General features: G+C 35.3%; 1 protein-coding gene across 1 annotated transcript; it reads right to left on the bottom strand.

Annotated features, from left to right (window-relative positions):
* Window positions 1–123: 123 nt before the first annotated feature.
* Window positions 124–13,951, bottom strand: LOC113498758 (multiple inositol polyphosphate phosphatase 1-like). The gene is made up of 7 exons (XM_026878901.1): window positions 13,693–13,951; window positions 4,714–4,862; window positions 3,350–3,628; window positions 2,847–2,945; window positions 2,388–2,597; window positions 1,882–2,129; window positions 124–1,131 (listed from the first exon to the last, which is right to left on the bottom strand). Exons 1-7 carry the CDS (start codon window positions 13,835–13,837, stop codon window positions 906–908), a joined length of 1,356 nt encoding a protein of 451 aa, XP_026734702.1. The 5' UTR covers window positions 13,838–13,951; the 3' UTR covers window positions 124–905.
* Window positions 13,952–15,256: the final 1,305 nt, after the last annotated feature.

Here is a 15,256-nt window from a genome sequence, read left to right on the forward strand (position 1 = left end):
TTTTGCTCTTTCAGTAATTATTTGTGGCCAAATACATTACAATTTTATCACCTACCCTAATATTTTGTACTATGGCTAAATAGAAGCGAAACCGAGCTATGATCAAAGTCAAAACTTCACAAATCAATAAATAATACATTTATTTAATAAATAACTTACTACAACAGTATCTTAAAATTAAGCAGGTATTGGCTATCCAGTATTCTTCTGCACAACCACACATTTTTAAGGTGAAACAAACATTGAGATCAAAAAATATTTCAAAATTGATTGCCTCCTTATCTGATTTTAAAAGGCGAATTACTTAGATTCAATAGCTGCTAAGGAGAACTATAGTATTAAACTTTCATCATTTGAGAATTAAACTGAAACTATTTCAGGTCGTTCTAGATAAAAAGGACCACGAATTCTAAACCAATAACTTTGCAGTTAAGATAAGTTCTAATTTCCATGTTCCTGCATTCGTCTGATTCACAGTTTATAAGATTTTTCACTATCCAGGAATTCATTATTCACTTTATTATCTCAGCTACAATAGGATCGCTCTGATACATCTGGTCAATATAAATATCCAATACTGTTCTTGTAATCGCATTCATTCTGCGTTTAAATAAACAGCTCGTTTCATCTTTAGTGGAAATCTAGAACGGTTACTTGTCGATATTGTTTTCAATATCAGTTTTGGAATCGGAGCTATTCTTAGGAACTGTGGCATCTGCAATAAGTTTATTATTTTTTTGGTAGATAGATTTTAGTTTCTCAACGCTTGTTTTTCTTCTGTCTCTCAAGAGATTTATCAGCTTCGTACAAATAAAGCCCTTGCGGTTTACATATCAGGACATATCACAGAATATCCAAATGTACGATTCCCTTATAATAATACTTTGTTACACTAGCTTCTACGGCTACCAGCTCCAGAATCCTCTGATGGGGGAAGCGCTGTTGGTGGAGGGTTCGTTCCCTGTTTCATGAACGTAGTCCATGCTGCAGAAGTCGAGGCTTGAGTTGGTGAAATGCTGGAACTTGTCCTTGAACTCCTGCCACGAGCAGCCTTCGGGAGGACATATAGGAGACACTTTCTCGTTGATGAAAATTTGGACACGGTAGGACTGGCCTTCGGATTCGTGGCAGCTGCAAATAATAAGACGGCTTTAATAAGAAATGTGGTACTTTAATTCATGACATGCCTTAAGTTTAGAGTAGTAGGATAAGCAATAATTAATTAGTGATTCGGATTAATTGACATCAATAATTTTCTTTGAAGGACTATTTCCACGTTTTAGTCAGCTAATTTCATATTACGACTTTCGGTGATACCATGTCTGTAGCAGTTGGAAAGTAATACTCGACCGGCCAAAATTTTAAATCCTCATGGAATAAATAAATAAGAACTAAACCGGAAAATCAATAAACAGATAAAGATATTACGGTAGTAAAAGTAGTCATTTAAACTTTGATGGCACTTGAGAAGCACGGATTAAGATTGTTGATATGAAAGTAAAATAAGACAGAAACAATAAATATCAGCACTTCAATGAACGGCAAACACGTGAAGATTAGGGAAAACGATAAAACATACATGAGGTACATGAACAATGTCTAACAATGGATCAAAAGTAGATAAACGTAATACACTGCAATATATGAGTAATCGAACAGTTTATCTAGACTAAGTACATAGTACTAATCCCATTTATTGCTGTAATAAGACGATAAATAAAATCGGACTTGTCATTTCAGTAATAAATATAAATCAATTGCTATTTTTAAATATGCTTTTTTATGTATTAGGTAAAAAAGAGATTAAATTGCCAGACTTCAATGATACACAATTCTTTTATGGGGGACCGAAAGCTTGTATGATTTTTTCGCTAATATTACCTGCTCAACACAGCAATGATATTGACAGAGAAGGCTCCAATGTGGCTGGTCCTCCATACTCTGTCAGGGTCCATGATAAGACTGCTCAGAGGGGTGTCCTCCTTGTACAGGCCCAGGGCAGAGAAAACCATCTCCATCATGGTGTCATGGGTGAAGTAGGAGACCACCTTCCTACCGCCACCACGGACGTAAGCCTCAAGGTTCTCGTATAAGTCTTTTAGTGGAAAACGGCCGAGGTGCTCGTTGACCTGATGAAGCATAAATAAGTGAGATGAGAAACGTGGTATTCCATCGACGTACCAATGCAATTTTAAATAACTACAAAATTACTACTAAGATTTTGGTAAAAAAACAAACCGCTCCTGGTAATGAGCCCAAGCATAAATTATATTCACTTTGCAAAACTGTTTTTTAACTTAATTTCTTGCTAAGCTCTTCTTAGATTTTAAATAGACAATGATCAAAGCTAGAGTAACAGATTTTTGTACAGAAGTCCATATACTAACCCAAGAACCGTATCCATTTCTATGGTAATGCCTGACATCATCATAGTACTCAAGCACCAGGAGATCCTCGTCGGTGAAGGGTGAGCACCACGGAGACTGCAGGTTGTTGGACCATGAGCGGAAGAACCGACACAACTCATAGATCGCGAACACGTTGGAAGCTGTCAGGTTTTTGGGGATGCCAAGTCGCTGCTGCACCGCGTTTTGGATCTAAGAACATATAGTTGTTATTTAATAGGACTTCATAATATGGTCAACCTAATCTTTAAAGAATGAAATCTGTGGACAAGCCTAGTTGAGTGTAAACATATAATCTATCTAATAGACATTATGTATCTATTAATCCAGTTTTCACTTCCAGTATTTTAAAACAAATATCACCTATCCTCACATCTACTTGTCTCATGTGTCAAAAGCTCTATACAGATTATTAACCACTGAGATTTACAAAATACTTACAGCAACATATGGCGCAGACAAGAAGTACGTGTCCAATTGATATGCCAGAGATTGTCCACCTTTGACTTCCTCTTGATAACGATCACAGTTCTCGTACGGCTGAAGACAGGTCAACAACACCATAAGTACATAGCAAACTAGACTTTACAGTACTAGTGAATCTACTAACATTCACAGTACCTTAACACATAATACATAAAGATGTTTTTTCCTTATCACATAACTGTGCACGTATAAGTTACGAAAAAATTGGCATGTCTCCGAAGTCAACATACCACTCGAAATGAATGGTTATTGAACCGATGATAATAATCTTAGCTTATTTTTTGTGTTTTTCATAATTTCATGATCGTCATTAGCTAAATTGCAATTACTGTTATATTCAAAACAGATTCGGACATTCTGTTAAGTTCATCTAATTATGGTTTTATATCATTTAATCTCCTAACTAAAATGTCTTTAATAACTTCTACCTCAATAATGTATTTCATTGACAAGCTTACCCTAATAACATCATCCCTCTGCCGAGGGTCATCCACAGTGACATTCAGGCTAGTGCCATCAGTGAACCCGTGAGCGAAGGCATCACAGCTGACGATGGTCCTCTGCTCATTCGTGGGTCTGAAGTAGAACTCCTCAGGATTTCCCTGCACCAGGTGAGGGTACTTCTCCCGGATCCTCTTCCCGATGTCATAGAGTTCTTCGTAACCAGTCCCCGTGAGATACGACTGGGTTAGTTCTAAAGTGGTGTTCCACATCCATTTGTTGAAGTTTTCTATGTCCTATAAAGATGGAGAAGATTTTTATCTGATTGGCATGTTGGTCTGATGGCTAGTGGTTATGACCGCTATACCGGAGCTCGTGGGTTCCATTCCCACCCAGGACAAATGTTTGTGGAAGAGGAAAAGTCGTGGAATTATAGCATCATTATATTATTCTTATCTTATGTCAGCATGTACTTTATTGTCATTGTCATTTACGCTTAGGACCAAATACGTTTTAATAACAGTACCCATTATCCTCCAAGGAGTAATCCACTCTGCAAATTTCAGGGTCATTTTAATTTTCTTAATTGGATAATCGACACTAGATTATTCTTGGTACTCGAAGTCCGGTTAGTAGAGATAAATGTATATACGTCGTACGAGTAATTTGACTGATGTTTGCTTGTCATTTTTTCGTATTACTAAAATATTTGCATTGCTTTATGGAGTTCGTTGACTTGACTTTGAATCAGAATCCCACTTATTATTCATAATTCAATGTTCATACTTCACGGAACATAAGTTTATTTAATAATTGACCATGGCTTGGTGAGTTCATTTCCACTCATTTTAGTTTTTGCTCTGGCATAAATATGAAATATGTACACTTGAAAGTATTTTAGCACTAAAGTGCTGGTTCAAGTGTCTATTCCTAAAGCTTTAAATAAATGAAGATACTTATTTGAATTATCTAATCGGTATATGTAAATCGGTTTTCATGTGACTTATACGCCATACACGCGATTCACGTCGGACCGATAATATTCACTATATGCAGAACACAGTCAACTCTACACGATATGGTTTTAAAAAAAGTATCTGGCAGCATCTGTGACAGTGCTGTCACAAGCGTAAGTTTTTTGAAGTGCATGAACCAGAGGGAAAATCTCTAATAATATTTCCACATTAAGGAATCGTACAGGCTCAAATACATCATTCGTGAACCTGAAAAATGCTCGGTCTACGCGTACATTGATCCTGCGATACATCACATACATTGGGCGGTGACCTATAACCAATCGGCTATCCGAAAGTCGTCAAGCTATCCATAAAAGTGTTGTATCCATGAAACTATTGAGAACATTTCGCAGCCTGTTTGTTACCTGGGCACACAGCTGGCTGTTCCCGACGTAGTAGCTGCGCACTATATCGTCCTTGATGAGCGCCATCTCCCGCATGCCGGCGGTGACGCTGGTGCCGGGGTTCCTGTTGCCATGCCGGTTGAGAGTCCACAATGACACCGCCTGACAGTCTGAAAACGAGAAACAATATGTCCTTATATGGGCCAATAAATTGTAGTGGTAGTCAAGTCAAAAGAGATTACCTGGACTGGATGTAGTCAAGAAGTACAAAAAAAGGCTGAAATAAATAAGAAAATTTGGCAACAGATGATTCTGGGCTAAAATAACCGTAAACTCATAACATAACGCAACTATCAAGTAACACGGTAATAGTCGATATTATTATGACAATTGTAAATCTAAGGCTAACTTACGAATCAAAACGTCATTTTTAAACATATATGCATTTTCTGGAAATTAACCTTAGCTATAGGAGCTGATTTGGATGAACTACAAAATAATAATAAATATATAAATAAATGCGGACAACATCACATATATTGTTCTGAACCCAAAGTAAGTTGCTGAAGCACTTGTGTTATGGAATTCAGATACAACGAAGGTACCACAAACACCCAGACCCGAGACAATGTAGAAATGTGAATTTTTACATTGACCCGACCGGGGATCGAACCCGGGACCTCAGAGCTAGCGACACCTTGAAACCGGTGTGTACGCCACTCAACCACGGAGGTCGTCAATAATGAATAGTTTTCGATCTCATATTTTTGGAGGACGATAATATTAACAAAAATTTTTGTTTACTTGAACTCAGGCAATCAGATAGTCATTCCACGAAAATAGATATTATATGATATTCCATCGACCTTGTAGTGCAGAAATAGAGTGGTAAGATGTAACGTTAATCCAGGTTAATGTGTGAAATTGAAATGTTTACTGGTACAGCGCGCAACATAACAAATTGACTATAACATCGATAATTATACCCATACCTAAATAGACAGGCTAATTGGCGTAATAAATAATATAATAAGCACGCGTGTAGTGCAGATTTAGATTAGACAAATTTGTTTATTGTGTTTCCTCTATAAAACACAAATCAATAAATTCGATACACTTTCCATTGGATTTTCGTATTTTTTTTATGTTTTGTACCCAAAAGACAAAAATGGAAGCCTAATACTTGGGCTCTATCATAGTCCATCTGTCATCAGGCTTTAAGTACTTACGTCATGAACCATGATAGCCTATCGTTTCAAGTTTTTACTGAAGAAATATATTTTGAAAGAAAAACGCACTTTAAATTTTTTAACCATCCTTGTCATCAGAATCAATAGTCATTAATTCTAATAAGAATATGCAGCTTAATTTTTGAGTATCAAATTACAATAGACACCAATTCGCCAACCCTTATACGATTCCTAAATTGCTTTGCTGCAAAATTAGAAAGTGTGCAACATACTCCCCAGCAACACACAGTCTTTCCGATTATAATATACACTAATTATAATATATATTAATAATTACATAAGTGTGTGATAAAAAAATATTTCAAGTCGTTGTGAAGCACTATTAAATTAAAATATTAACCGCTAAGACCAAGGTCAGCTGACCGATCAGCAATCGTATTGTCAACGCGTATTCCAAGTATTGTTGACTTTCATACAAAAAAATATTCAAGTGTTCACGTAATTATATCAATTGGATGACGTCACAACTAAAGGGATGTGGTTTTATTGTTTATGTGAACGTGAATCTTGAACAATAGAGAGGTTGACTTGTTTTGTGTTATTTCGGAATTAGCAAGTATTGTCAACATTAAAATCAGACGAGGAATAGAATGAAGATTTGCTATGAAAATAATAACGATGGTTTTGAATAGATGTAGTATCATAAAGAATACAGATGGTATTTATTGTCATTGTTTGTTAATAGGTCATTACTTAACTCTTGGAGGATTATCACTTTTACCAATTACCAATTATAGTAAGAATAACCATTTGCACAGAATATAGGTGAGACCACAGGTGTTGGCAGTGTTGGCACCTACCCTATTGTTTTTCCTTATGGTGTACAATAAAGAGTATTCTATCTATCTATCTACCTTTGCGCTACTTGATTTAATGGATATGGTCAGTGCAAAGGTCTTTGCAAGGGTGCATCGCCATGTCTTAAAGTAAGTCACATTATGTAGATAATAGAAATTCATTAGTAATGAACGGAGTTCCCGTCTAAAATGTTTTATTTTTGGTTGAAGTCGGCTGGCTGGTACACAAATCTGATGCGAACTTTGATCTATAAAGGCTTGTGTCTAGATTGCCTAGGTGAAAGAAAACCTGTGTTAAAGATCATTAGGCCTGCCCGTCTATGGACAGTTATTCATTATTTAAATGTAGACCAAAAAATATAGGTCGGTATATAAAAAACACATCGCAATACAACTAGTCATACTCAACAGAATTTGAAGCACCGTAAAACATCTTAATGTTGTACTCACAGTAGGTACTTATAACGTGACATATTGGCTTTAATTTACATATTAATATTAAACATGTATGGAGACAACGGACATTTTCCATACACTTATAAAAATAACAATGGTAAACAATGGTAATTATGTGTCTTTACGATAGATAGATAGACTTGTTTGCGGCACGAAAATAATGTGTCTTTGTACTATGCAATCGTAAATATATTTTGTATTTACTATCTATATTACACAAATAAAATTTTATTTGATTTGATTTGAACCCCCAACGCAAAAAGGACGGTATTATTAAACAGCGGTAAATATTTATTCTGCACATAGGATGGACGTCATTTTTCTTGAATTTTTAAAGCTAGCTGGAATAACGTCGTTGTACATTATTTAAAAGATCCGGGAGAGTTTGCATTGAACTTGAAATATCAGTAGTATGTAAATAAACAAAAATGGTAAGCAATACCGCACGGATTGTGATGCTGTTGAAAGGATGGTTGAGAATAAGACGCTATACCACAGAATATAGAAAAGAACCTACTACACCAAACCCATGCTTTTCCTTAGTCTAAATCTAATATATAAAATTCCCGTGTCACGATGTTAGTTACCGTTCCGATCTTACCAAATTTTATATGCGTATTCAGTAGGTCTGAGAATAGAACAACATCTATTTTTCATACCCCTAAGTGATAAGGGTTGCTCAAACTAAAAAAAAATATTTTATTTTTTGGACGGAATTCTTTGTTTTTATTTTTTTTTATAATGTGGCATTAAATATACATAAAACTAGAAAAAAAAATCGGCAAAACAACTTTTGCCGGGTCAGCTAGTATCTTTATAAATGTGACTTGAATGTTTGGGCTCCACGACAATAGGATTAAATTCGTAAAGAAGTTGTTCATTAAAAAAAGAATTCATACGAGCGCTAATTGGTGAAACGAGATACAAGCCGAAGCGACGGGTCGTTAAAGTGTATTAAAGCTTCAAGTAAAAGTAAAGTCACTTGTCGAAAAGATATTTCATGCCCTTCACTTTTTTAAACAAGTTGCATTTCTCCGAGCACTAATGCTGACAAATTATTATTATACCTTTTTTAAAGCGATAAATATGTGTAAATAAACCGTTATACCAATATTGTATCGTATCACAGTCACATTCACATTTTCCATATATTTAGAGCGGAAACCTAATTGTAAAAAATACATGTATTATTTTTTCGCTTGGATAATGATATGAATAGATAAACCGCTAAATTACATGAAGTAATAACTTTGTCAATTTTTATGTAAAATTTATTTTTGTCTTCCAAAAAAACGCCTCCCATGTTAAAGTTTTCAATCCTTGTGCCACGGGGAGTTTACATTCAAGTTATATGCACAAAGATACCCAGACTCAGAACAAGCATTCAAACAATTTACAATAAAGAATGCGAATACAATTTAATTATTTAGTAGTCTAATTTAGTTCTACTAATTCTTATAAACCATGACCGCCGCGTCTAATGAGCCGCTGTAACTAATATTGTGAATACTGAGATTTTTGTTACACTTAGTGTGACATTTGTATTAACATACATTTTACACGGTTTCACAACTGAACCGACTGAAAACCGTGATCCAATCATGGCATGGGTGTGTCTGTGAAATAGAAAAGACACAGGAATCGACATCTTTTGATTTGGACTTTTTTTACTCCCTCCTTTCCCTCGGTTTGTAATTAGATAATAAAAAATAAATTTAATCTGCCATTAGGTTTCCAATAGAGCTAAAATATAATTTTGCACATATTCTAAGGTATATCTTACACAATCCCTCGAGTTTCAACTTTCTTTGCTTTGTATTGATCCTAAAGAACAACAACAAGCAAGTTAAAAGTTGAGTTTTAAAAATAGAAATAGATTTGACTATTATGCTCGATCTAGTTTATAATTTGACAATAACAATTAATAGTAAATAGGCTAGGCAGGTTATTGAATAATTAATTTAAATAATGCTCGTTTTCGAGATGACGGTCATGTCTCTTTGATATCTACGTCAGCATATCAATTTAAGCGTCATTGATAAACTGGTTTTCCCCAAATATTGGAAATTCGCGCCGTAAGTACTTATTGCAAATTTGTAATATACACATTTTTTTTGAGATAAGATAATAATCGAAGCAAATATAGCTCCGATAGTGAAATATCCTACTAATAATATAAACGCGAAAGTGTTTATGTATGAGTGTTTGTTCCTTTTAAACACAAAAACCACTGAACGGATTTAGACGAAACTTGGTACACAGATAGTTTATAGCCAGTATTAATAAATAGGTCTCGATTTTGTGTCCCTGTGGGATCATTTTCGATTTTTAACGGACTTGCCCGCAGACTACATCTAGTTTATTTATACAATAAAATAATACTGACAATTGCGAGTGAGAAATAAAAACCCATTTATATTTTAAGTGAAGAATCTACTTGTAGTTCCATTTATAGCTTAGAATTTGATTTAGGTAGGGTACTTAATGGTTTCTTCTATTGATATTTTTATACGTTATCTGCTTATATTTTATATTAATAAATATTTCTGAAGTAAAAAGGAGGTGAAAACCTTCTTTACAGGGTAAGTAGATTATTATTGCCCCACCCAGTGTGTACACCCAGTGACAAAATGCAAGAAATTAATTTTCTTGCACTGCATGCGACGTGTCGCAGGTTCGAACCCGCTTATGACAAGCGTTTGTGCTCCACAAAAGCTTGTCCTGAGTCTGAGTGTTCTTGTGTATATGACCTGAATTTCTGTGAAAGCTCCGCGACGCAAGGATTGCATTCCTTAGCGAAGAAATCGTTCGTAAATCTAATTTAAACTGCTGTTTTATCAGTTGTATGCGTGAGAGAAAGGAAAGACAAAGAGGCACCGTAACAAACATATCACTTTAAGAAAGTAAAGTAAATGTTTGTTACAAGCGGAGATTGAGATCGCGATCATCGCGCAAAGTAGTAATTTTACATTTAGATAGCAAGGTGAAATACTAGCTGTTGCCCACGGGCTCGCCCACTACAAATGATCGCACAGGAACATAAAATCTGAATAAAAACTATTCTGTTTGTTAATCATGGTTATGAACTATCTGTGTACAAAGTTTCATCTAAAACCGTTCAGTCCTTCTGGCGTAAAAGACGAACAAACATCCATAAATACAAACTTTGATGTTTATAATATTAGTAGGATATTACTCAGTATCGTACAACCGGGAGTCATACTGTGAGAAATATCAAAAACTAATCTCTATTATCAAAACAAAAGGAAACTAATTCATTTGTTTTGTTTCAAAGCACCACTCTCTAGCATGTTTTCGCTTGCGGATGAGAATCAGTCGCGCAGCTGACCACACTCAAAACACATTTCACACACGTGTTACAATCAATATTTTGACTGATTGATCAATTAGTTATTTATGTAAACCAACGGATGATATTAATAAGCTGCCTAAGGCTTCCTGTCCTTAGAGAGAAAACAATGATGCTGATAAAGGTCAAGCTAGATCTAAATAACTAATCCAATTTTTAAGTTTTAGATGAATTTTCAGCAGGAGTGGCAAGCCAAAATTCAGAAACGACACCTGTAATGAAAAATCGGACGAGTGCAAGTCACAAAAGGAATAAGAAAATCAATCATCTGTGACTTAGCTACCATTATTATTTTTGATAACGTCTAGCTATCACCGTTCATGAAAAGCAGAGGATAGAGTCAAGTGAAAGATGCACGGGCAGACAGGGGAGCCTTCGTAATCGGATTCCATTTCCAACCGTTGAGTTCCTACAGAACCGTTAAAGATGAACCAATACGTATAAAATTATTGCATTGAGTATTTAAACGTTTTTATTTAGATAACAGTCATGTATAAAGAATTCCGCGTTTGTTGAAAAACTTCAACGAAATACAAACATTCGAACATTTTAATTGTTAGCTCACAATATACCTGTAACTGGTTGTCATAATATCTTAGGTAAATGCATTGACTAAAACGTCAATGTTTTTAAATTGAATAAAAAGATAAGTGTTTGACTGCAAATATAGCTGAAGAAAACCCACTGAGAACGATGTGTCGCAGGTTCGATGCTCCAATAGGGAAAGCACTTATGAGGTCACTTATACAGCTTAATGCAGAGGTCGTTACAGTGTAAATTTTATCCATTACAAAGTGCTTTTCCAAATGAAACAATAATGAATACTTACTTCAATCTTTTTCCTAATTAAATCATGTCGAAAGCAAATATTACATTTCTCATTCAACCGGGATTCGAAAAAACAAACAAATGACTGATGTTGAAGGTCATTGCAATATTTCGTTATAATTCTTATAACATATGACGTCAATTGGAATGTGTAAATACAACAAACACAATTGTAATACTTGAATGCGTTTGTGCAACAAAACGACACAATATACGTACAGATACAGTAATTATTGTATAATACAGTGGGGAAATTACTCGCTCGCCAGACAACGTCATGTCATGATAGAGGAGGGAAGGTTGGCACCTACTCACCCTAGAGAAGCTAACCGGCTGATACATGTGACATATAATATATATTAAAAGAAAAAAAATAGAGAGAAATTAGCGCAGACACGTTTTGTTCCTTCACTCCATGTGAAGACTGAATATCGCATGCAAAGGTTACAAGATCTAGTGGTAACAACTAAATTGAGATAAAGGAACAAAGAGGGTAACCCAGAGGTACGGGTATTGTGACGACACTTGGGGGAAGCGCCTATGTTGAGCAGTAGGCCCCGAGAGGCTGAATTGAAGAGGATTGAGGAGTCTTCTTAACACTTAACTAACAGACAAAAAGAATACCGTGATCCGTTCCACAACAAAACTTTTTGATGGGTCAAAAAGTTCATCATTCTATAGACTTAATAGGTATTATATGCTGCTAAACCATACAACAGGTTTATTGCAAAATGCTATTTCCGTTTCTTTAAATATTTGCATTGACTTCTATTTCCAGCTGATGTTTACAAACTACAATTGTCTTTGTAAACATAATTATAACCAGGCAATCATTTCAGGTAAATCCAATCGCTGTACACTACGCGCACTATTAGTGGTGATTGTGAACGTATATTAGACTCTGCATGAGAGTGTGCTTCAGGTCTAGTGACTCTGGCTAAAGCAGTAGAAGATGCCCGGGATGTGGGCGTTTTTTATCGGTGGAAAACCGACATATCTTCACGCCGTACCCTGGACGTGGGTTAAAATCATTAGAAATCAGAAGAGAATTCCCCGGAAGACGAAAAAAACGAGATACGGTACGCTGCAGTTCCCCGACCATGTCAATTTCTCTTATCAGTAACGACTTCAGCACGACATAAGGTGAAGAGTGAGCAAATCTGGGTGCTGTCCATTGTAATTTGACATTCGAAAAGAGTTAGTAGCCTAATTTAAATAATGAATTTTAATTTTGATTTGATATATTTTGACTTTTAAGGGCAAGTTCTAACTGTATCTTGAATTTCTTGGTGTTTGGGATTAAGGCGAATACTATCGTCAATTAAACCGTTGATTCGGATTTTTTATTAATTCTTATTATACAATAGACTTTTTTTATAGACGGTTATGACCTGTTTATACACTGAGTCAGTTTTATCTGTTGTCCTGTGCATAAATAATATTATAATATAGCTGCCTATTGATATCCCATTGTTAGACACAGGCAAAAATAAGTTTTGAGCATTGATCACCACGCTAGCTCACTGCGGTTTCGGAATTCAAAATTTGTTTTCATGGTTTTACTCGCGATGTTTTCCTTCACCGATAATTAAAGTTTCGTAGGGATATTATTTTGATTCTTACGTCTGTGATATAAAATCTCTCTCCCGATTTTACGGTCAAGACAATAGGACTCATTTCACGCTTTTCTGTTAATGTCTATAAAATTTCTATAAATAATCCCTCAAACTCTATGCCTTCAGTCTGATTTAATATCTATCTGATATGTATTAGTACATTATCTATCTATTATTATCTAACGAATTACTGATCTACTCTCTGATCTAGTCAACATATAAAAGTCCTTTTAAAATAGGGTCAGATTTTGCTTGCAATTAATTTGATTCAAAAAATTTAACCCTTATTAAGAGAGTCCTTTTTCCGCTCTCAAAATGAAATAATTAAGTGCATTGCATAGAGATCTCGGTTTACTTGGTATTTTATACTAAAATTAAATGAGTACTGTTATGTCCATCAAATGTTAATATACGTTTTGTTATCTCTTAAGCTTGTTAAACTTTATGCGAGTTTTTGGGAGACAAACATAAATACAACTTTCATTTCACGTTTGTTCTTAAATTTGTCCCGTCAAGTAATACAGCGGGCCTGCTAGTAGAGATTTTGTCAGAAATAAACAGCACCCTTGTACATCATATATTGTAATTATGTGTTAGTGTGTACATAATTTATGAAATAAACAAATATTTTTTTTTACTGTCTTTTCCACATAACAATTCTACAAAACTATCCAAAAACTTACTTGGTAAAGAGTTATGATCCCTGATATCCCCCCTCACAGTATCGTAGGGAGTCTTCGAGCCGAACAGCTGGTAGTGACACTCGGCATTGTAATAGCACGCGTTAGCCCCGACCACACTCAATACAAGTAAGAGTATCTTTGACATCTTAACATTGACCGCGACGGTGGCCGATTGTGTCCGAGAATGCGCCGACAGCTTCCTATATTGTCCCCACTACGATAGTACTACACCGGGTAAAGGTGCACTCACAATTGAGAACTGTATGCTGTACACATCCATTACTCATTCATTTAAATTGAATGAACGATTTTTTTATTGTCCTCCGTTCGAACAAAGATATTTGAATTACGAATTCGAAATTTCAATGGATTCTCGTGAACTCGTTTGCTTTTCTGATTGTTGTTTGTTTTTGAGTTTTGCAGTTGCACGCGGCCTTGATTCTGATTTAGGCTATCCTCATTTCGAAACCCGTCTACTTTAACAGGTTTACCACTTTCTTATTAATTCAAATTTATTTAAAGTACACTTGATAACTACTAACTTGTTTTGATACTAGGTATTTTGTAAACAGTGTGAACGCTATGGTTTGCTGGTCAAAGGTCAAATTTCATTTACTTTGAACATAGTGACAGTACATCATACAGTACTATACGGTCATGCTAGTCATTTGCAAACACAATGTGGATATTGCGTCATATCATAATAAAACAATTAAAGATGGCGCTTGATGTCCGTTTATAATTTGACACCTTGAAGTAATGGACACAGCGTGATTGTTATAAGCGATCTCTAACTAGCAATAACTTGTACATACTTATGGATATGGACCTCATTTAGCTTCGTATTAACTTCAACGGTATCAGGGAAAACCACTTACATTTCTCAAGTAAAACACCAGCCTATACATACCCCACAGCTGGGCACCTCTTTCCATATCAGAAAAGTTATATCACTTAATGACAAGCACATAAATCAAAACAATTTCCTGTCAATAAACATTGACAGTCCACAATATATCACGCCTTTACAATCCACACCTCTGATCTAATCTATTGTAATCTTATCAAACACTTGTAAGTCATCACGATACGTACTCTCGGGTGTCTCATGATGAACACGCCCCTAGCCGTGGCCCACCAATATTTACGATCACGTTATCGCTACTTATCTACCGCATATTAATTCTTTATACGGATTACGCGTATTATCAATAATCTTTTAGGCTTTAACTTCATTATGTGGGATATCTTTTCGTTTATGTAAGTAAGGCGTTTGATTTGTTTGAGTCTAGTCGGTGCCCTTTGATGAGCAGTTTATTTTTAGTTCTTTTTCTGTAATACTAATTCCTATACGGTATGTAAAGAAAGTTTTTTCGCACTTTACGTACAACTAGTTCTATTGTAGGAGCAAGACAACGCTATGCATTTTCTATAGCGCTGGCTCCCTTTCACAGCTGCAATAATATTGCTGTAAGTGTAAGCACAGATTTCCAGACAGCTAAGTTCAATATTATTTTGTACGTAAAAAATTAAAACTAAACAGCGTAATTGAAAACGCTGACCG

Source organism: Trichoplusia ni, chromosome 11, assembly GCF_003590095.1.
Source record: "Trichoplusia ni isolate ovarian cell line Hi5 chromosome 11, tn1, whole genome shotgun sequence".
NCBI classification, from domain to species: Eukaryota; Metazoa; Arthropoda; class Insecta; order Lepidoptera; family Noctuidae; genus Trichoplusia; species Trichoplusia ni.